This window comes from Schistocerca gregaria, chromosome 2 (assembly GCF_023897955.1).
Source record: "Schistocerca gregaria isolate iqSchGreg1 chromosome 2, iqSchGreg1.2, whole genome shotgun sequence".
NCBI classification, from domain to species: Eukaryota; Metazoa; Arthropoda; class Insecta; order Orthoptera; family Acrididae; genus Schistocerca; species Schistocerca gregaria.
In genome coordinates, this window is record NC_064921.1 from 762548061 (window position 1) to 762571644 (window position 23584).

Below are 23584 nucleotides of genomic sequence, written 5' to 3' on the forward strand. Positions count from 1 at the left end.
CCGGGAGATCTGCCCTTCGCTTGGAGTTGCGCAGCTGGTTAAATACTAATCGGCAGTTACACCAACACATTTTATTTACGGATGAGGCACGGTTTACTCGAGATGGTATAAACAATTTACATAACAAGCACGTATGGGCTGGAGCAAACCCACATGCAACAGTGCAAGGCAAATTCCAGCAGCGATTAAGCATAAATGTGTGGTGTGGTATAATCAACACACACTTTACTGGACCATTCATTTTCCCAGGATGTCTAATAGGCTAGAGACGTACTTACTTCAAGAAGAAATGCCCCGCTTGCCCGAAAATGTTCCCAGTTGCTATGCGACTGCAAATGTATTTTCAACACGACGGTGCTCCTCCACATTTCACCAACGCCGTTACTACACATTTAAATGAACATTTTCCCCAGAAATGAATTGGTCGTGGTGCTACACTTCTTTGGCCATCCAGATCTCCCGATTTAACATCAGTGGCTTTTTGTGTATGGGGATGGATGGAAGACATAGTTTATGAGGACGAAGTCAATACACATGAGGCATTACTTGCTCGCATTATGAATGCAATAGACGAAATTAAGAACAACCCTGTAAACTGAAACTAGCAACAAGATCTGTTCATACACGTGCAGCTAAATGCTTTGAACTCGGTGGAGACATTTTTGAACATTTATTGTGAAAGTATAGAGAAGTTGTATGTACATTGTACAGCTTCCTTAGCACTCAGCTTTGTTTTTTCCGGTTTCACAGGAATTCACGTGTGCTATGGTATTAGTAAAAGCAGATTATCTGACACATTCATATAGTTTCAATTGTTATTACCATCAGTTTTCCAAAATTAAATTCTCTACAAGTTCTGTTAAAAACTTTGTGCAATTGTGTGGAATTTAAAAAACAAATTGGGCCAAGTAGTTAATAAATTTAAAATTTTATGAAATTACTTCTTTGCTTCTCTGGACGTTCTGGAAAACTACTGCAGATACACGTCTGGGACATTTTTTATTAGATTCACCAGATCAATAACAACAAAATAAATAGAAATCGTGCTTTAACCTCGTACGGTATTGCGATGGCTTCATATTAGCGAAGTTGCCAAATTTCAGGCAAAACCTTTTCTCAGCCGTAATTTCATAACTAAACATATGTGGACCTATGTTTATATGAACTTCTTTCTTCAGTTTTAATTGTAGAATAACATATTAAAATATTTGTATATCTTCTTGAATCACCCTGTATTATTCATCGCAACTTTTATTAATGAACAAATGTACTGAGGGACTATAGTTAATATTCCAGTTACTTGAACAGGATTGTGCAAGATATTCGTGAATTCAAACCACAAATAATTTATATTACATACTTTCGAACTCTTTAAACTGCATCATTAATGAGATTCCCTACACGTTATGGAATGAAAGTAAGCAAACAAGGTCTTTTCTTAGTTTTACGCCATATAAATCTGACGACACAAATATGGCAAATCAATATTTGTTTAGTCAATTTCGTACTTCAGTGGTACGCTTCCCCCAGCTAAATGTACTATGAAACTATAATATCAAAAATTTAACTCTATAGCCCTCTTCTATCGGCATGGGCACACATATTATACATTTTATCGATGAAAACCTATTTCGGGTTTGAACTGCATGGAATGAGTTTTTTTTTTCTTTTCGGAGTCAATGACAGTGAATTGCCTAGAAACCATTTAGTAACATATTCGAAACCATTATTAGAAAGGTTTTCCCTCACTATATATCTTTTGCCATTTATCACGATATTTGTGTAATCTACAAACAAAACAAGTATTGAAACTTACTGGCACATTAAAACTGTGTACCGACTGGGTTTTAGTAAGTAAGTAACTTTCATATCAGCGCATACATTACTGAAGAGTGAAAAATCATTCTGAAAACAAGTATTGTATCTGATAATGTGACAGATGATATATGAGAGAGAAAGTGAGGATCGTAAGCTGGAATTTGCAGGGTACCGTAGACAACTCTTTCCTATTGACATTCTCTGTTACCTGTAGAGAAATATGACTTGAATCATTTTGCAGAATTTCATGTGACACCGTAATAGTGCGATCTACTTAGCCGAACGCTGTTGACAGATTACAGGACATACTGATAACTAGTAATTTATTGTGTAAGAATTAACTGCATTCTTACTGTATGTGTAAACAGCATTCTTAATATGAGAAACCATTTTAAATTTAAATTGTGATGTGGGTAATTTTTATTTGTAATTAGATATTTAGAAAGCTGATTGAATATTATCATTGCAAATATTTTGGAGAAAGCTGGAAAAAAATATATGTGACATGAACACAGTTGAAAAACTACAACAAACTAGTAAAGTGGTTTTGTACACAGAGCAAGACAAACTGTAGACCCTCATTGAACATTGCCTGATAAACACTGAATTTTTAAGTACTCTGGAGAAAATGTTAATCAGTCAATGAAAAATCGCTCTATTTGCTGTTGAGAACTTTATTGAGTTGGCTACCGTTTTCAGCCTTTACATTAGGCCTTTTTGAAATTGATCCAAAAGCTGCCATCAAATGCTAAAAGTGCAGATCAGGTGGATTTAAAATGTTACGTGCTGAATGACATCGTGAGAAACATAGGCATGTCAAGATTATAAAAACTATTAAATTGCATTATAGTTATTCTAAGTGTTTAAGAGGATGTGTGTCTTGACGATTCTAGATTTCCAGATTGCATGTTTTACAAATAAAACACCTAAAATAGTTTTATAGATCGTGTTCAGAAGTACCCATGAATACGCAATCAATGAAGTTGGCCAAATTGTTGGTTTATCAACATGTACTGTGGAATGTATCTGCAAGTAATGGTGTACCGCTCAGAGCCATGTAATATTATAGACCAGTGGTCAAATTTATATGTAATATAATACGTAATTCCTGTATATTACATAATATATATTATATATCTGCATCTGCATTTACTTAGATACTCTGCAAGCCATAGTACGGTGCGTGGCGAGGGTACCCTGTACTGTGGCCATATATTTCCTTTCCTGTTCCACTCGCAAATAGAGCAAGGGAAAAACGACTATCTATATGCCTCTGTACTAATTTCTCGTATCTTATCTTTGTGGACCTTACGCGCAATGTACGTTGGCGGCAACAGAATCGTTTGGCTGTCAGCTTCAATTGCTGGTTCTCTAAATTTTCTCAGTAGTGTTTCCCTCCAGGGATTCCAATTTGCGTTCCCGAAACATCTCCGTTAACACTTACATGTTGCTCGAACCTACTGGTAACACATCTAGCAGCCCGCTGCTTCCATGTTCTCTTTCAATCTCACCTGGTGCGGATCCCAAACACTCAAGCAGTACTCAAGAATAGGTAGCATCAGCATCCTATATGCGGTCTCCTTTACAGGTGAACCAATCTTTCCTAAACTCCTCCCAATAAACCGAAGTCGACCATTCGCCTTCCACCTCGTATGGCTTTGCAACGTGCGTCCAGATATTTAAACCACTTGACTGTGCCAAGCAGGACACTAGTTATACTGTATCCGAACAATTACATGTTTGTTCTCCCTACTCATTCGCATTGTATAAAATTTTTACACATTTAGGACTAGCTTCCATTCATTAAATCAACTGGAAATTTTGTCTGAGTCATCTTTTATCTTCCCTACAGTCACCCAACATCGACACCTTAACGTACACCACGGCATCATCCAGAGGCGGTGGCAACGAGGGGGGGGGGGGGGCTATGGAGGCTGTAGCACCCTCCCTCCCCCACAATAGAGTATCATATTACACTAGATAAAATGACTTCAGAAATCAGCAAATATACACTGTTGTTGTTGTTGTTGTGGTCTTCGGTCCTGAGACTGGTTTGATGCAGTTCTCCATGCTACTCTATTCTGTGCAAGCTGCTTCATCTCCCAGTACCTACTGCAGCTTACATCCTTCTGAATCTGCTTAGTGTATTTATCTCTTGGTCTCCTCCCTCTACGATATTTACCCTCCACGTTGCCCTCCGGTACTAAATTGGTGATCCCTTGACGCCTCAGAACATGTCCTACCAACCGATCCCTTCTTCTGGCCAAATTGTGCCACAAACTCCTCTTCTCCCCAATTCTATTCAATACCTCCTCATTAGTTATGTGATCTAGCCATCTAATCTTCAGCAAACTTCTGTAGCACCACATTTCGAAAGCTTCTATTCTCTTCTTGTCTAAACTATTTATCGTCCATGTTTCACTTCCATACATGGCTACACTCCTAACAAATACTTTCAGAAACGACTTCCTGACATTTAAATCTCTACTCGATGTTAACAAATTTCTCTTCTTCACAATCGCTTTTCTTGCCACTGCCAGTCTACATTTGATATCCTCTCTACTCCAACCATCATCAGTTATTTTTCTCCCCAAATAGCAAAACTCCTTTACTACTTTAAGTGTCTCATTTACTAATCTAATTCCCTCAGCATCACCCAACTTAATTCGACTACATTCCATTATCCTTGTTTTGCTTTCTCTGATGTTCATCTTATATCCTCCTTTCAAGACACTGTCCATTCCGTTCAACTGCCCTTCCAAGTCCTTTGCTGTCTCTGACTGAATAACAATGTCATCAGCGAACCTCAAAGTTTTTATTTCTTCTCCATGGATTTTAATACCTACTCCGAACTTTTCTTTTCTTTCCTTTATTGGTTGCTCAATATACAGATTGAACAGCATCGGGGAGAGGCTACAACCCTGTCTCACTCCCTTCCCAACTACTGCTTCCCTTTCATGTCTCTCGACTGCCATCTGGTTTCTGTACAAATTGTAAATAGCCTTTCGCTCCCTGTATTTTACCCCTGCCACCTTCAGAATTTAAGAGAGAGTATTCCAGTCAACATTGTCAAAAGCTTTCTCTAAGTCTACAAATGCTAGAAACGTAGGTTTGCCTTTTCTTAGTCTTTCTTCTAAGATAAGTCGTAAGGTCAGTATTGCCTCACGTGTTTCAGTATTTCTACGGAATCCAAACTGATCTTCCCCGAGGTCGGCTTCTACTAGTTTTTCCATTCGTCTGTAAGGAATTCGTGTTAGTATTTTGCAGCTGTGACTGATTAAACTGACAGTTCGGTAATTTTCACATCTGTCAGCACCTGCTTTCTTTGGGATTGGAATTATTATATTCTTCTTGAAGTCTGAGGGTATTTCGCCTGTCTCATACATCTTGCTAACCAGATGGTAGAGTTTTGTCAGGACTGGCTCTCCCAAGGCCGTCAGCAGTTCCAATGGAATGTTGTCTACTCCGGGGGTCTTGTTTCGACTCAGGTCTTTCGATTTACGTCTTTCAGTGTTCTGTCAAACTCTTCACGCAGTATCATATTTCCCATTTCATCTTCATCTACCTCCTCTTCTATTTCCATAATATTGTCATCAAGAACATCGCCCCTGTACAAACCCTCTATATACTCCTTCCACCTTTCTGCTTTCCCTTCTTTGCTTAGAACTGGGTTTCCATCTGAGCTCTTGATATTAATGCAAGTGGTTCTCTTATCTCCAAAGGTGTCTCTAATTTTCCTGTAGGCAGTATCTATCTTACCCCTCGTGAGATAAGCCTCTCCATCCTTACATTTATCCTCTAGCCATCTCTGCTTAGCCATTTGGCGCTTCCTATCTATCTCATTTTTGAGACGTTTGTATTCCTTTTTGCCTGCTTCATTACTGTATTTTTGTATTTTCTCATTTCATCAATTAAATTCAGTATCTCTTCTGTTACCCAAGGATTTCTACTAGCCCTCGTCTTTTTACCTACTAGATCCTCTGCTGCCTTCACTATTTCATTCCTCTAAGCTACCCATTCTTCTTGTACTGTATTTGTTCCCCCATTTTTGTCAATTGTTCCCTTATGCTCTCCCTGAAACTCTTCACAACCTCTGGTTTAGTCAGTTTATCCAGGTCCCATCTCCTTAAATTCCAATCTTTTTGCAGTTTCTTCAGTTTTAATCTACGGCTCATAACCAATAAATTGTGGTCAGAGTCCACATCCACCCCTGGAAATGTCTTACAAATTAATATCTGGTTCCTAAATCTCTGAAACGTTTCAGTATCTCCAGGGTTCTTCCATGTATACAACCTTCTTTCATGATTCTTGAACCAAGAGTTAGCTAAAATTAAGTTATGCTCTGTGCAAAATTCTACCCAGCGGCTTTCTCTTGCATTTCTTAGCCCCAATCCATATTCACCTACTACGTTTCCGTCTCTTCCTTTTCCTACTGTCGAATTCCAGTCACCCATGACTATTAAATTTTCGTCTCCCTTCACTACCTGAACTGACAAACCAGGGTCTCCTAAGATACGACTTGGCAAACAAATGGTAATGAGATGGGGAGCTATTAATATCAATGGGGGCTACCCTGGGAAGAAGGTAGAGCTGGCAGAGGCTGCAAGTCAGATGAGGCTGGACGTTTTAGCTGTTAGCGACATTCGGGTAAGGGATGAGAAAGAAGAGGAAGTGGGAGAATACAAGGTCTACCTGTCAGGAGTCAAAGCTGGAATAGCACAATTGGCTTTACATCAGGAAAGAAATGGAACCCAGCGTAGTTGCAATAAGGTATGTAAACGAACGACTGATGTGGATTGATTTGACAGTGTCTAGCAAGAAAATTAGGATTTTGTCAGCATATTCGCATTGTGAAGGAACAGATCAAGATAAGATGGATAGTTTTTATGAGGCACTCAGTGATGTAGTTGTTAGAGTAAAGGACAAGGACAGTGTTCTGCTCATGGGTGATTTTAATGTTCAGGATTGGAAATCGAACCGAAGGGTATGAAAAGGTTATGGGTAAATTTGGAGAGGATATGGAGGCCAAGAGGAACGGGAAACAACTCTTGGATTTCTGTGCCAGTATGGGCTTAGTATTCACAAACTCCTTTTTTAAACATAAGAACATTCACCGGTATACTTGGGAAAGCAGGGGGACCAGATCTGTCATAGACTATATAACAACAGATCAGGAATTCAGGAAGGCTGTGAGGGACACACGTGTATTCAGGGGATTCTTTGATGACACTGATCATTATGTAATCTGCAGTGAAATTGGGATTGTGAGGCCGAAAGTGCAGGAGGTCAGGTCCATATGTAGGAGGATAAGAGTGGAGAAACTTCAGGATAAGGAAATCAGGCGAAAGTACATAACAGCGATCTCAGAAAGGTACCAGTTCGTTGAATGTAGTCAATTACAGTCATTGGAAAAGGAATGGACAAGGTAGAGGGATGCAGTACTAAAAGTGGCTAAAGAATGTCACTCAGCTGGCGGCTACACGGGTAGCGGAGGCTGTGTGGCGTGGACTGGGCGGTTTTTTAGGTTAGAAGGCCTCGGGAAAGTGCGGGATGGGCTGCAATGTCAAAGGGTGCTTGGCAATTACAGGACGTGCGTGGATCAAGGAACAGTCGGAATTATAGTTGTAAATTGTTGTAGTTGCGCTGGAAAAGTCCCTGAGCTTCAAGCGCTAATAGAAAGCACAGAAGCTGATATCGTTATAGGTACAGAAAGCTGGCTAAAGCCTGAAATAAGTTCTGCAGAAATTTTTACGAAGTCTCAGACGGTGTTCAGGAAAGATAGATTAGGCAGAATTGGTGGTGGAGTGTTTGTGTCTGTCAGTAGTGGTTTATCTTGTAGTGAAGTCGAAGTAGATACTCCGTGCGAATTGGTGTGGGTGGAGGTTATACTTAACAGCCGAATTAAGTTAATAATTGGCTCCTTCTACCGACCCCCAGACTCCGATGATACAGTTGCGGAACAGTTCAGAGAAAGTTTGAGTCTCGTAACAAATAAATACCCCACTCATACGGTTATAGTTGGTGGGGACTTCAACCTACCCTCGGTATGTTGGCAAAAATACTTGTTCAAAACCGGTGGTAGGCAGAAAACGTCTTCCGAGATTGTCCTAAATGTTTTCTCCGAAAATTATTTCGAGCAGTTAGTCCACGAACCCACGCGAATTGTAAATGGTTGCGAAAACACACTTGACCTCTTGGCCACAAACAATCCAGAGCTGATAGAGAGCATCATGACTGATACAGGGATTAGTGATCACAAGGTCATTGTAGCTAGGCTCAATACCATTTCTTCCCAACCCATCAGAAACAAACGCAAAATAATTTTATTTAAAAAAGCGGATAAAGTGCCACTAGAAGCCTTCCTAAAAGACAATTTCCATTCCTTCCGAACTGACTATGCGAATGTAGACGAGATGTGGCTCAAATTCAAAGATACAGTAGCAACAGCAATTGAGAGATTCATACCTCATAAATTGGTAAGAGATGGAACGGATCCCCCGTGGTACACAAAAAAGGTCCGAACGCTGTTGCAGAGGCAACGGAAAAAGCAAGCGAAGTTCAGAAGAACGCGAAATCCCGAAGACGGGCTAAAATTTACAGACGCGCGAAATTTGGCACGTACTTCGATGCGAGATGCCTTTAATAGGTTCCACAACGAAACATTGTCTCGAAATTTGGTAGAAAATCCGAAGAAATTCTGGTCGTATGTAAAGTACACAAGCGGCAAGACGCAGTCAATACCTTCGCTGCGCAGTGCCGATGGTACTGTTATCGACGACTGTGCCGCTAAAGCGGAGTTATTGAACGCAGTTTTCCGAAATTCCTTCACCAGGGAAGACGAATGGAATATTCCAGAATTTGAAACACGAACATCTGCTAGCATGAGTTTCTTAGAAGTAGATACCTTAGGGGTTGCGAAGCAACTCATATCGCTTGATACGGGCAAGTCTTCAGGTCCAGATTGTATACCGATTAGGTTCCTTTCAGATTACGCTGATACTATAGCTCCCTACTTAGCACTCATATACAACCGCTCGCTCACCGATAGATCTGTACCTACAGATTGGAAAATTGCGCAGGTCGCACAAGTGTTCAAGAAGGGTAGTAGGAGTAATCCATTTAACTACAGACCTATATCATTGACGTCGGTTTGCAGTAGGGTTTTGGAGCATATACTGTATTCAAACATTATGAACCACCTCGAAGGGAACGATCTATTGACACGTAATCAGCATGGCTTCAGAAAACATCGCTCTTGTGCAACGCAGCTAGCTCTTTATTCGCACGAAGTAATGGCCGCTATCGACAGGGGATCTCAAGTTGATTCCGTATTTCTAGATTTCCGGAAAGCTTTTGACACCGTTCCTCACAAGCGACTTCTAATCAAGCTGCGGAGGTATGGGGTATCGTCTCAGTTGTGCGACTGGATTCGTGATTTCCTGTCAGGAAGGTCGCAGTTCGTAGTAATAGACGGCAAATCATCGAGTAAAACTGAAGTGATATCAGGTGTTCCCCAGGGAAGCGTCCTGGGACCTCTACTGTTCCTGATCTATATAAATGACCTGGGTGACAATCTGAGCAGTTCTCTTAGACTTTTCGCAGATGATGCTGTAATTTACCGTCTAGTAAGGTCATCCGAAGACCAGTATCAGCTGCAAAGCGATTTAGAAAAGATTGCTGTATGGTGTGTCAGGTGGCAGTTGACGCTAAATAACGAAAAGTGTGAGATGATCCACATGAGTTCCAAAAGAAATCCGTTGGAATTCGATCACTGGATAAATAGTACAATTCTCAAGGATGTCATTTCAACTAAGTACCTGGGTGTTAAAATTACGAACAACTTCAGTTGGAAGGACCACATAGATAATATTGTCGGGAAGGCGAGCCAAAGGTTGCGTTTCATTGGCAGGACACTTAGCAGATGCAACAAGTCCACTAAAGAGACAGCTTACACTACACTCGTTCGTCCTCTGTTAGAATATTGCTGCGCGGTGTGGGATCCTTACCAGGTGGGATTGACGGAGGACATCGAAAGGGTGCAAAAAAGGGCAGCTCGTTTTGTATTATCGCGTTATAGGGGAGAGAGTGTGGCAGATATGATACACGAGTTGGGATGGAAGTCATTACAGCATAGACGTTTTTCGTCGCGGCGAGACCTTCTTACGAAATTTCAGTCACCAACTTTCTCTTCCGAATGCGAAAATATTTTGTTGAGCCCAACCTACATAGGTAGGAATGATCATCAAAATAAAATAAGAGAAATCAGAGCTCGAACAGAAAGGTTTAGGTGTTCGTTTTTCCCGCTCGCTGTTCGGGAGTGGAATAGTAGAGAGCTAGTATGATTGTGGTTCGATGAACCCTCTGCCAAGCACTTAAATGTGAATTGCAGAGTAGTCATGTAGATGTGTAGATGTAGGAACAGTAGCGTGTAGAAGTAGGATGAAGCAAACAGCTTGGTGAAATGACACAGTCAAGGCAGCCTGTAAAAGGAAAAAGAAGGTGTATCAAAAATGGCTACATACTAGAACTCAGATAGACAGAGGAAGTTATGTTGAAAAAAGAAACGAAGCCAAACAGATAATTGCAGCATCCAAGAACAAATCTTGGGAAGACTTTGGAAAGAGGTTGGAGATATTGGGTCAAGCTGCTGAAACCCATTCTGGAGTGTAATTAGCAGTCTTCGAAAGGGAGTTAAGAAGGAAATGACAAGTATTTTGGACAGGTCAGGAAAACTGCTGGTGAATCCTGTGGATGCCTTGGGCAGATGGAGGGAATATTTTGAAGAGTTGCTCAATGTAGGTGAAAATACGATCAGTAATGTTTCATGTTTCGAGGTAGAATGGGATAGGAATGATGATGGAAATAGGATCACATTTGAGGAAGTGGAGAAAATGGTCAATAGATTGCAGTGCAATAAGGCAGCTGGGGTGGATGAAATTAAGCCGGAACTCATCAAATACAGTGGAATGTCAGGTCTTAAATAGCTACACAGGATAATTGAAATGGCCTGGGAGTCTGGACAGGTTCCATCAGACTGGACAAAAGCAGTAATCACACCAATCTTTAAACATGGAAACAGAAAAGATTGTAACAACTACAGAGGTATCTCTTTAATCAGCGTTGTGGGTAAAATCTTCTCAGGTATTGTTGAAAGGAAAGTGCAAGTATTAGTTGAGGACAAATTGGATGAAAATCAGTGTGGGTTTAGGCCTCTTAGAGGTTGTCAGGACCAGATCTTTAGCTTACGGCAAATAATGGAGAAATGTTATGAGTGGAACAGGGAATTGTATCTGTGCTTTATAGATCTAGAAAAGGCATATGACCGGGTTCCTAGGAGGAAGTTATTGTCTGTTCTATGAGATTATGGAATAGGAGGCAAACATTTTCAAGCAATTAAAGGTCTTTACATGGGTAGACAGGCAGCAGTTAGAGTTGACGGTAAGTTGAGTTCACGCTGTTTACTTAGGATGCATTTTCTCACAGGATGGAAACATAGTGAAAGAACTGGAATCGAGGTGTAGCAAAGCTAATGCAGTGAGCTCGCAGCTACGATCTACTCTCTTCTGCAAGAAGGAAGTCAGTACCAAGACTAAGTTATCTGTGCACCGTTCAATCTTTCGACCAACTTTGTTGTATGGGAGCGAAAGGTGGGTGGATTCAGGTTACCTTATCAACAAGGATGAGGTTACGGATTTGAAAGTAGCTAGGATGATTGCAGGTACTAGGAGATGTGAACAATGGCAGGAGGGTGTCCACAATGAGGAAATCAAAGAAAAACTGGGAATGAACTCTATAGATGTAGCAGTCAGGGCGAACAGGCTTAGATGGTGGGGTCATGTTACACGCATGGGAGAAGCAAGGTTACCCAAGAGACTCATGGGTTCAGCAGTAGCGGGTAGGAGGAGTTGGGGCAGACCAAGGAGAAGGTACCTGGATTCGGTTAAGAATGATTTTGAAGTAATAGGTTTAACATCAGAAAATACTGAACGCTGAAAGGCATAATCAGTCTTACATGATGATGATGATGATTCACTACCTGAATAATTTCTTTTATTTCATCATACATTTCATCAATTTCTTCATCATCTGCTGAGCTAGTTGGTATATAAACTTGTACTACTGTAGTAGGCGTACGCTTCGTGTCTTCTTGGCCACAATAATGCGTTCACAATGCTGTTTGTAGTAGCTTACCCGCAGTCCTATTTTTTATTCATTATTAAACCTACTCCTGCATTACCCCTATTTGATTTTGTATTTATAGCCCTGTATTCACCAGACCAAAAGTCTTGTTCCGCCTGCCACTGAACTTCAAATGGCTCTAAGCACCATGAGACTAAACTTCTGAGGTCATCAGTCGCCTAGAGCTTAGAACTAATTAAACCTAACTAACCTAAGGACATCACACACATCCATGCCCGAGGAAAGATTCGAACCTGCGACCGTAGCGGTTGCTCAGCTCCAGACTGTAGCGCCTAGAACCGCACGGTCACTCTGGCCGGCCACCGAACTTCACTAATTCCCACTATATATAACTTTAACCTATCCATTTCCCTTTTTAAATTTTCTAACCTACCTGCCCGATTAAGGGCATTACACACTCCGATCCGTAGAACGCCAGTTTTCTTTCTCCTGATAACGACGTCCTATTAAGTAGTTCCCGCCCGGGGATCCGAATGGGGGACTATTTTACCTCCGGAATATTTTACCCAAGAATACGCCATCATCATTTAATCCAACAGTAAAGCTGCATGCTCTCGGGAAAGATTACGGCTGTAGTTTCCCCTTGCTTTCAGCCGTTCGCAGTACCAGCACTGCAAGGCCGTTTTGGTTATTGTTACAAGGCCAGGTCAGTCAGTCATCCAGTCTGTTGCCCTTGCAACTACTGAAAAGGCTGCTGCCCCTCTTCAGGAACCACACGTTTGTCTGGCCTCTCAACAGATACCCTTCCGTTGTGGTTGCACCTTCGGTACGGCTGTCTGTATCGTTGAGGCACGCAAGCCTCCCCACCAACGGCAAGGTCCATGGTTCATGGGGGGGGGGAGGGGGAGTGGAGGGGGAGGGGAATATACACTATTGGCCATTAAAATTGCTACACCAAGAAGAAATGCAAATGATAAACCGTATTCATTGGAGAAATATATTATACTATAACTGACATGTGCCTACATTTTCACGCAGTTTGGGTGCATAGATCCCGAGAAATCAGTAGTCAGAACAACCACCTCTGGCAGTAATAACGGCCTTAATACGCCTGGGCATTGAGTCAAACAGAGCTTGGATGGCGTGTACAGGTACAGCTGCCCATGCAGCTTCATCACGATACCACAGTTCGTCAAGTGTAGTGACTGGCGTATTGTGACGAGCCAGTTGCTCGGCCACCATTGACCAGAGGTTTTCAGTTGGTGAGAAATCTGAAGAATGTGCTGACCAGGGCAGCAGTCGAACATTTTCTGTATCCAGAAAGGCCCGTACAGGACCTGCGATATGCCGTCGTTCATTATCCTGCTGAAATGTAGGGTTTCGCAGGAATCGAATGAAGGGTAGAGCCACGGGTCGTAACACATCTGAAATGTAACGTCCACTGTTCAAAGTGCAGTCAATGCGAACAAGAGATGACCGAGACGTGTAACCAATGGCACCCCATACCATCAAGCGGGTGATACGCCAGTATGGCGCTAACGAATACACGCTTCCAATGTGCGTTCACCGCCATGTCGCCAAACACGGATGCGACCATAATGATGCTGTAAACAGAACCTGAATTCATTCGAAAAAATGACGTTTTGCCATTCGTGCACCTAGTTTCGTCGTTGAGTACACCATCGCAGGCGCTCCTGTCTGTGATGCAGCGTCAAGGGTAACCGCAGCTATGGTTTCCGTGCTGATTGTCTATTCTGCTGCAAACGTCGTCGAACTGTTCGTGCAGATGGTTGTTGTCTTGCAAACGTCCCCATCTATTGAGTCAGGGATTGAGACGTGGCTGCAAGATCCGTTACAGCCATGCGGATAAGATTCCTGTCATCTCGACTGCTAGAGATACGAGGCCGTTGGGATCCAGTACGGCGTTCCGTATTACCATCCTGAACCCACCGATTCCATATTCTGCTAACAGTCGTTGGATTTCGATCAACGCGAGAAGCCATGTCGCGATACGATAAACCGCAATCGCGATAGGCTACTATCCGACCTTTATCAAAGTCGGAAACGTGATCGTACGCATTTCCCCTCCTTACACGAGGCTTCACAACAACGTTTCACCAGGCAACGCCGGGCAACTGCTGTTTGTGTATGAGAAATAGGTTGGAAACTTTCCTCATGTCAGCACGTTATAGGTGTCGCCATCGGCGCCAACCCTGTGTGAATGCTCTGAAAAGCTAATCATTTGCATATCACAGCATCTTCTAGTGTAGCAATTGGAGTGGCTAGTAGTGTATTACTTCAACAAATTCAATCACTTTTTTATAATTATGTACCAATATAGGTTGCAATGTATTTCAAACACATTTTACCAAAAGAATAAGAACGGCAAATAGCTTGCTATCTAAACCAATAAATATCATTTAACTTAAAATGGGCGTCTCCCCCTTGAATTGCTGACCCCAGGTAAAAACTTCAAAATCGCCGGACGTCTGGGTCAAATCGTATTTTTCCGGGCTCACACGTTCTGTCGACACGTTTTTACCCTGAACTCCAAAATAGTTACCGAAAACTACTTTAAGCAACGCCACATTATTACCAGTTCGTCGGAGGAGGATCCCAACTGTCCTTTTGTTAAGCGATATCCCATTCCCCCAACGCCCCCTCCTCCCCCCTCTCCCCTTGACCGACTTCTAGAATCGCCCATGACAACATCAGCAAACGACCGCAGATTGCTGCCGATTCTGTCCGCCAAATCATTTATGTATATAGAGAGCAACAGAGGTCCTATGACACTTCCCTGGGGCACTCCTGACGATATCCTTGTCTCTGGTAAACATTCGCCGTCGAGAACAACATATTGAGCTCTATTATCTAAGAAGTCTTTGAGCCATTCACAGATCTGTGGACTTACCTTCGTCAACAGCCTGCAATGGGGTACCGTGTCAAATGCTTTCTGGATATCTAAAAATATGGAATCTGCCTATTGCCCTTCATCCGTAATTCACAGTATATCGTGTGAAATAGATCATACATTATATATGAAACCATAAATGACAGGGACCGGAAACGAGTGTCACGCCTTGTTGATGGCAATCGGTTTCAAACCCGACACGACTTTCTGCTATTAGTGAATGTAGGCCTGCCTCAAGCACTTTCTGAGTGAACATTTCGAAGGAAACTTCATGCAGTGCATATTTCAAGCCGGGTATCTGGCAAAAGCCCATTTCTCACAATGACACATCAAGATGTACATCTGCAGTGCGCGAAATAACGCAGAAACTGGACATTAACTAATTCGAGGCGTATAGAGTAGTTCGACGCGTTATGGTTTTGGCTCTCTTCAGATGCACAAGACGTCGAGTGCATGACGTCCCAACGAGGTGTTTAGCCCACAGTGTGTGGAGGGTGTAGTTCAGGCTAGAGGTGGATTAGTGGTGTTTTTGAGAGTGTTTTTCGTGCCATGACTTGGGTTCACTTACTCAGGTTACCGTGAACGTGATCCAAGAAGTTTACTTGAACATTCTCGATGACCAAGAGTTGCCCTCCCTTCTGTCTGCAGACACCCTGGACAGCGGGATACTAACCTGACTGCTGCAATAAACTCCAAAAGCTGCATTTGGAGTTGTGCTGTGACTGGGATGCATGGACTGCTAATAAATGGCATTGCATCATGACCATCATTTAAGAGTATGGTGGCGACTGGGAGACAGGTCCCATTCTTCCAATATTTTGAAGAGTTACAGTGGTGCTACTTCTGGCATCATGGTCTGGAGCACCATCAGGTATAACACCAGGTCAAAAGTTGTAGTGGTTGAGGGTAGTCTGACACCATAACAATACATCAAGGACATCATGTGTCCTCATGTGTTATCTCCCATCTGACGTTACAGTGGTTCCATTTTTTAACAGGCTAGTGGTTGTACACTCATAGCCCGTGTCTCTATGAATTATCTGTGTAGTGTTGAGTTATCCGTGTTATCAGGAAGATCCACAGACCTGTCCCCAACAGAACACGTATGGGACCAGCTCGGACGTCAACTCCACTCCAGTGCTAACATCCAGGATATGAAGGGCAAGTTACGACAGGTGTGTGGCAACTTGTTTCTGGAGAGGATAAAATAGCTTCATGACACCCTTTCAGAACGATTTATTGCAGGGGTACAGGCCAGAGGGGGTGCAACGTTCTACTGATAAGAGGCCTAAGACTAACCATGTTCTTTGTAAATTTGACTCGATCACGTAGTTATTGAAATAACACCACTCTGTTTCTCTCAAGCCGTAAAGTTTCATTTCTTTTGCGCCTACCCGCTAGGTGGCTACCATTTTTTGCCCGGCAGTGTGTATTGCGTCTAACCAGCTTGTTTCGATAAATGAGTTCAAACAACGAGACTGTTTCTTTGAACCTATTACAACAGTTATTCGTACATTTGAAAATATTTACGAGACATTATTTTTAAAGCTAATGTAGGATTTCATAACCTGGTGATTGTCATTTTGGACCTTTAATATTCAAGTGAAAGTCTATAGAATTGTTCAACTACTCTGCAGTTTTTTATTTCGTACAACCTATTTATGGAAACTCTCTCAACATAGAAACAGGGTATAAAAATAACACACTGCCGTAGGTGATTTGTTCCGTATTTATTGAAATGTCGTCGTGGAGAAAAATATTGAGCCTGTCACACTCTGCTTCATTTTCGAAGCCTGTTTTAGCTGAAAGTCACATTTCACATGTTATCGATAACATGAAGGGATAGTAACTCATGTACTTTATTGGTAAGAAATTATGATGAAACTGGAATTGTTACTTACGAATGTGGCCTGGAACAAGGTGATGCACGCCCCTGATGCACTGCACAAGAACTGCGTCATGGCCACAGGACTCATCACACGCTGCAGCGTCTTCAGTGAGCTGCAGACGATAGCAAGCACTTGTTAGGTGGTACTCATTCATCTATTCGTGGCTGCCAGTACTAAGCAAGTAATGCAGTGATGTGAAACTCTTTTTCCCCATCACGCTATTCGTTTAAAATGCAAAATGAACGTGTGAGGCTTTTACAAACTACGCCAATTACTGGGGAAGGGCTGAAAACTACTTGCCAAACGCCGTTGTTCAACGCTCCGATTTCATTGTGTAACAGGAAATAGAAACTGACGCTTTCTGTTGACACTGTGCGTCGCATGAAAGACGTGATGAGCAGTAATTGTTTGCACTGACTCCAGCTGAACAATGCAAAAGCGAAAGTGCAAATATCTACCAAAACACAAGAAAAAATCCGCCTGACGACTCTTAGGAGAAACACCCCGTATTTTCACTGACGGAAAAAAACAGCAGGAAGAAGGAGTTGTGCAACATAAACGGAAGTTAGATGTGTTTCTACGTCTGAAAGACGATGTCTATATAAATTTTCTCCAGTTGCGTAAGAGAGCCGCTAGAACGCCACTAAGAGGGAGCAAATCAGGTTTGCTTTAAATACACGCTGTAACTGTCGTGATCGTTAGTTACCTTTGAGATTGGACGCGGTTAGTAGATGTTAGTCAAGAATGCCTTTAACGCGACGAAGACGCCATTATCCCATTTTCAACATCTCACTGAAAAGGAACGAGGTCGTGTTATAGGGCAACAAGAAGCTGGATGTTCCTTCTGCGATATTACATAAAAACTTGGCAGGAATGTAGCCACAATACATGACTGCTGGCAGCGGTGATCACAAAAATTTATGGTCGCAAGATGACCGAGCTGCGGGCGGCCTCGTGGCAGTGCCAAGAGAGAACAACGTATTCGGTGTATGGCTCTGGCGCATCGTACTGCGTCTGCAGCAGCAATTTCAGCAGCAGCTGCCACCACAGTGACACAACGCACTGTTATAAATCGGTTACTTCAAGGACAGCTCCGAGCCAGACACCCTGTAACGTGCTTTCGACTGACCCCAACCTACTGCCATTTGCGACTGCAGCGGTGTCGAGCGAGGACGCATTGGAGGGGCATGGTGGAGGTCTGTTGTGTTTTCCAATGAAAGCTGGTTCTGCCTCGGTACCAGTGATGGCTGGATGTTGGTTAGTAGAAGGCCAGTTGAGGGGTAGCAACCAACCTGTCTGCTGGACACCCGGGACCTACACCTTGATTTGTGGTCTGGAGTGCGATTACTACGACGGTAGGAGTACTCTCGTGGTTATCCCATGGACCCTAACTGCAAATTTCAGTCAACCTTGTGATTCGATCCGTTTTGATGTCATCCATCAACAGCTTACCAGGGATGTTTTCCGACGTGATAAAGCTCGCCCACATAACGCTCTTGCAGCCAAAAACATGCTCTACAGAGTGTCAACATGTTACCTTCGCCTACTCGATCACCAAATCTGTCTCCAATCGAGAACGGATTGGACATCATCGGACGACAACTCCTGCGTCATCCACAACCAGAATTCTTTATCCCGACCAAGTGGAATGCGCTTGAAAGTCCTTCCCACACACTGACATCCGGCACCTGTACAATACAATATATGCACGTTTGCAAGCTTGCATTCAACGTTCTGGCGATTATACCGGTTATTAAGTTACCAGCACATCACATTTGCTCTATCTTATCTCGAGCATACATTAATCTGTGATCTCGCAGTGTTAATCACTTAAATATGTTACCTGGAAAAATGTATTCAGAAAATTTCGTTACTCTACATTAATTATTTTTTGGTGTTGTGATTTTGTTCCGTCAGCGTATTATTTTATAGATTCAATAAGCTCTAATGGCGAAGTAAAGCCTAAGCAAAATCTATAGCAGAAGAGAGGCTCATCAAATGGAGGCTCGCCTTTCATATTTTCAAGAACCAACGAGGAGAACGAAAATGAGTAACGAGAAATTTGAATTACGCCTGAAAGCGTCTCTGGAATCTAATTCGATCGACAGTCAAAGATATTAAAAACGCCTAAAAATTAATCAAAGTAAAATGGTATGTTGTAAGGTAAAGTAGAAATGTTAAAGGCCATCCTTAACATTGTTTGTGCTGTAGTAAGGCGCATGCTAAAATTTATTTTGTATTGTGCTGAGTCATGGATTAATTTTTGAGGCTCTTATACTTTATTACTGAAAAAGCTGTTCAAGTAAATTTTAATATCAAATGCAGAAACAAATCAGACATTTTCAATTTGTATTTTGTTTCGTTAATTCTACCAGGAATCAAATAGTGGTAAGTTAATGATAACTCGTGTTATGTGTACTCAATTTGCAGGTGGACAATGTTAAGTACCCACTGACGAATTTTTCTGATTAAAACGTTTGGTAGAATTTACCATTTTAAATTGTGTGCTGTAGCAACATACCTGAAAACAAGGACATTCTTGAATTAAAAAGTCACATTAACTTGTACCTGAAAGTGGCGGGGTAAAGAGACAGTTGAAACATATTGTTTGTCTGGGTTGCACAGATTTAGCGACAACCATACATTCAGGGGTAAATTATTCCCCTTCTCCTCCCCTTAACCTGTTGGTATGCTAATTGATTTATGATCCCTTGGGGTCGATTTCTCACACCCTGGAGGTAATCTGTCCTTCTGGGAAACTCCCACCCCCTCCCCATCATCTCCTTCTCCCCACCCCTTTGGGAAAAGGGATACTTCCTTTTTGTCACCTTTTTCCAGTTCAGTTCTGAGCTTCATTCCCCCCTCCTGGGAAATCCCTTCCCTCCCCCACTTCTCTTCTCCCCTCTCCAAGCTGGAAACTGGTGGGAAAAAGACTCAGTTGGTACTGGAAAGGAAGAATCTCATGACACGAAATTCAGATCAGTGTTAATAATATATTGTTCAATTCAATTAGCATATCAGTTTGAGGGAGATAGGGTTCCCCCACTTAGATAGAGCTCACATGTGCACCCCACACCACCACTTCCTATGATGTAATAACTGTAAGAACTGAGGGATGGAATGAAGTATATTGGCTGCTATTTTGAGTCACCTACGCATGTGTCAGCTGGCTACATCGTGGAGTAACAAGCATGCATATCTGCATGCTGCAGATGTCAAACCCCTCCCAATATCTTAATTACAGATCGCAGTATTAAATACCATAGCCCATGGATCACTTTGAAATTCCAATCACAGGAAACCGCCTTTGTCCACTCTCAAGTGGCTATAACTTGTTGTAACACATATGCCTCAAACCCATATACTGAGGTGATGTGCCTATGCACCTCATGGATTAAGCGTAAGATTTGCCTCTCTTAGCCTACTAAATACTTCGTTCAGTCATTCCACATGATCTTCTATATTACCCAGAAAAGTAACAATATCACTGGGGTATACCATAGCAATCTTCGGTTTCAGTCCCTGAAACACACCATCTAACAGACGCTGGAAAGTAGCAGGAGCGTTTATCAACCAAAATGGCATTCTGCGATACTGAAAGTGACCAAGGCTTGTTGTAAGCCATCTTCGGTCTATCCTCAGGACTTACTTCTATCTGGTGGTACCCACTCTTTAGATGTAGTGTCGAAAAATATTTACACCGACCTAGGTTGTCCAATGTTTCTGTGATGTTCGGCATTGAATACGCATCTGTTACAGTTCATGCATTCAAAAAACGATAGTCACAACAAAACCTACACTTTTTAGTACCGTCCAATGACTTCTTAGGGGCTACCACTATGTTGGCAGACCACGGGCTTTCACTGTTCTCTATAATACCGTCCCTTAGCTGTTGATTAATAAATTCTTCCGCTAGTGGTTGTAGGTGTTTAGCTATCCTGTATGATTTTCTATAGTCCAGAGGACTATCGCCAGTCGGTGTACGGTGCTGTGTAACAGGAGTTGCTGGTAATGGACCTTCTGAATTAAACAAATCTAAATACTGTAATAACAAAGCTTCCATAGCTTCCGATCACCATTCAACAAATGACGAATCTTATCACTATAATCACCTTGGGATTCACCTATATCCTCATCGTCGAGTATTTCCAAACTTGCAACCACTAAACCCTTTAGGAGATCCACTTCCTCTGCCCCAAAATTATCTACACTGACCGGAATCATCAGTTCCCCATTTATATCCATTACGCGCGCAACGCTCCTCCTAATTAAACAATGCATTTCATCTAATGCCTCATTGCTCTGCAGTGGCTTACCACATATAGTCTCTGCTGTGGTACATCGATACCTACTGACAAACAAACTAACTTCCCTGTACCCAAAGGCACTTTGACATGCGTAATCATCTTTAATGCCCTTGTACGCGGTTCAATTGGTGACATCTTAGCAACGGATGCATCTCGCGACGTAAAAACATTTACAGCTGTTGTACCCATTGAAAACAAGTTTCCGCTAAGTTCAACTGTATGCTGTGAAAGACTAATATTGGCATGGTATTTATCGAGGAAGTCCAGTCCGAGAATCACAGTTGCCAACACTTCCATTTGCTCTCCGAACTCTACAGTTCCAATCTTAAAAACGAGCTGTGTTGTACCCAATGATTGCAACTCATTATTTCCTACTCCACGTAATCTATACCTAGGAGTACCTAGTCTTCCCCTACCCACGAGGTCTAGACTAGCAACAGATACATGTGCCCCTGTATCAATCTTAAACTTACATCTGTTATTCCTTACAACACCCATCAAACAACAATCCGTCTCTGTACTAGTTTTCACCGTACTTCTGCTTACCAGGAATGTCTTTTGACGGACGAAACACTCCCGTTGCCGTTTAATGCTTTTTCCTGTTTATTCCCGTTACCGTTCTGCTTACTTCGACACTCATTCGCCTTGTGAGCGTAACGTTTACAAGAATAGCACTGCGGGTGTCTGCATTGAGCCTTCACGTGACCTTTCCTCCCACAACGGTAACAATTCCTCTTCGACGCAAAGATGCGTTTGTCATTGAGAACCCTTGTTGCAATGTCTATCTCCTGCAGGTGCGTTGCAATACACAATGCTGCAGTTAAATCCACAGGATTCTCCATCCTATCCCTGCGCGAAAATTCTTCAGGAATTCCCCTGAAGAATACATCGAGGGCTCTGTTTTCTGCCTCTCGTAGTAATACACGATCCGCATCAGGATTACCCGATAATTCATAGGTCTGCGAATTAATTTTCCGTATCCTATGTGAAAAAGACTCCACTGTCTCATTGAGCTTCTGTGTCAAATTAGCTAACTTCTCCCTAAAAAATCTTGCACTATTCTACTTACGATATGTTTGTCGTAACCCATCTGCCAATTCTTCAGACGTGCTCGTCTTACTAAGCGTCTCATGGTACATCACGAACGTCTTGGCTTCCCCTGCAAGTCGCAAATTTGCCATACGTAACCCAGTTACGTCTGACCAATTGCTCATTGCAGCTGTTGCCAAAACATCGTTAATGAACGCTGTGACATCCTCTGTTGTTTTACCCGAGAAAGGCGTGATCAGGTTAACTGCTGAAGGAGATATTGCAAGGTTGGACTTTGCTGCTGACTTGTACTCACTTGAAACCGTTTGCGACTCTTGCGCCGAACGCAAGGTCTCCATTTGCATCATTAATTCTACATGACGTAACTTACGCTGTTCATTCTCTTCTAACAATTTTGAGACTTGCTCCATCAGAGCAGCTATTACTCACTTCAGTACTAACGGATCTTGTTTCTGGCATGATTTGTGCAAATTACTAACAACTTACTGTATACTGAATTTACTCCTCAGAACAATAACTACACTAGCTACTCAACTCCTTTGTCACGGGCACTACACACAAGAAGACAAAGAAGACTCACAACGCACAACTAAACAAAATTAATCCTTCCGCCTTGTTATTGCCCAGAGACGCTCTCTACAATTGTGCGCTGCGTGGCCAAACCGTCTACAGATTGAACATTCTACTGGTACAAACTTCGTGCACGGCTCTCCATGCCCCGTTAAATTACACACAGTACATCTGACTGGTACATCTGACTGGTACCAAGTACGTTTCCCAACTGTTTCCCTTAAACTCAGATAAATCTGCTGTTTCCGCAGGTCTCACAAAGTGCACTCCCAACAAAGAACGTGCATCCACAGTTATTAAAAAAAATCGCCTCGTGCACTTACCACAAGGCTGCGTAGAGTCGACAGTTCTGACCGCAACTCTGTGGTGTCAGTCCAGAAACCAGATCTGCAGGCCAGAGCTGTAGTGGGCGGTTAGCACACTTCTAATACCAAATCCGTAGGCGGTGGGCGCGAGGACTTCTGACCCCAAATGTGTAGGCGCCCCGGTGGTCCCGGTCGCCTACGGTGGACTGGAGGCCGAGCGGTGACCTCTCCAGTTGTCAGGATGCTAGGAAATGACTGTAGACGCGTCAGAAACGCCAGTATTAATTCATAACACCTTTATTCCTGCCGAGTACAATGTGGCCCGCGTAACACAGGCTGGCTGAGCTTGGTGGCATCAACGACCTTCCCCGAGTCCTCGCTGACTCGTAGCGATGACACCAGCTCCGGGCCGCACCAGTCTTGCTAGCACAGCGCCGCGTGCTGTGACGTAGCGTGGAATGCCCATACTTCGGCCGGCTCGGTGGACAGCAGGCCGCTACGCATAGGAGGCTCCAGGTTGGAGTCCCGGCGCTGTCCGCACGAGAAGCGTTCTCGTAGTGCGGAGTGTACTCTATCCCACCCCGTCTTCTTCCC

General features: G+C 42.7%; 1 protein-coding gene across 1 annotated transcript in view; it reads right to left on the minus strand.

Annotated features, from left to right (window-relative positions):
• LOC126336453 (odorant receptor Or2-like) overlaps positions 1-23584 on the minus strand; it is a 130367-nt gene that overhangs the window by 68529 nt on the left and 38254 nt on the right. Inside the window, exon 3 of the mRNA XM_050000162.1 lies at positions 16771-16870. Coding sequence (XP_049856119.1) covers positions 16771-16870 — 100 coding nt within the window. The remainder of the gene's footprint in view (positions 1-16770; positions 16871-23584) is intronic.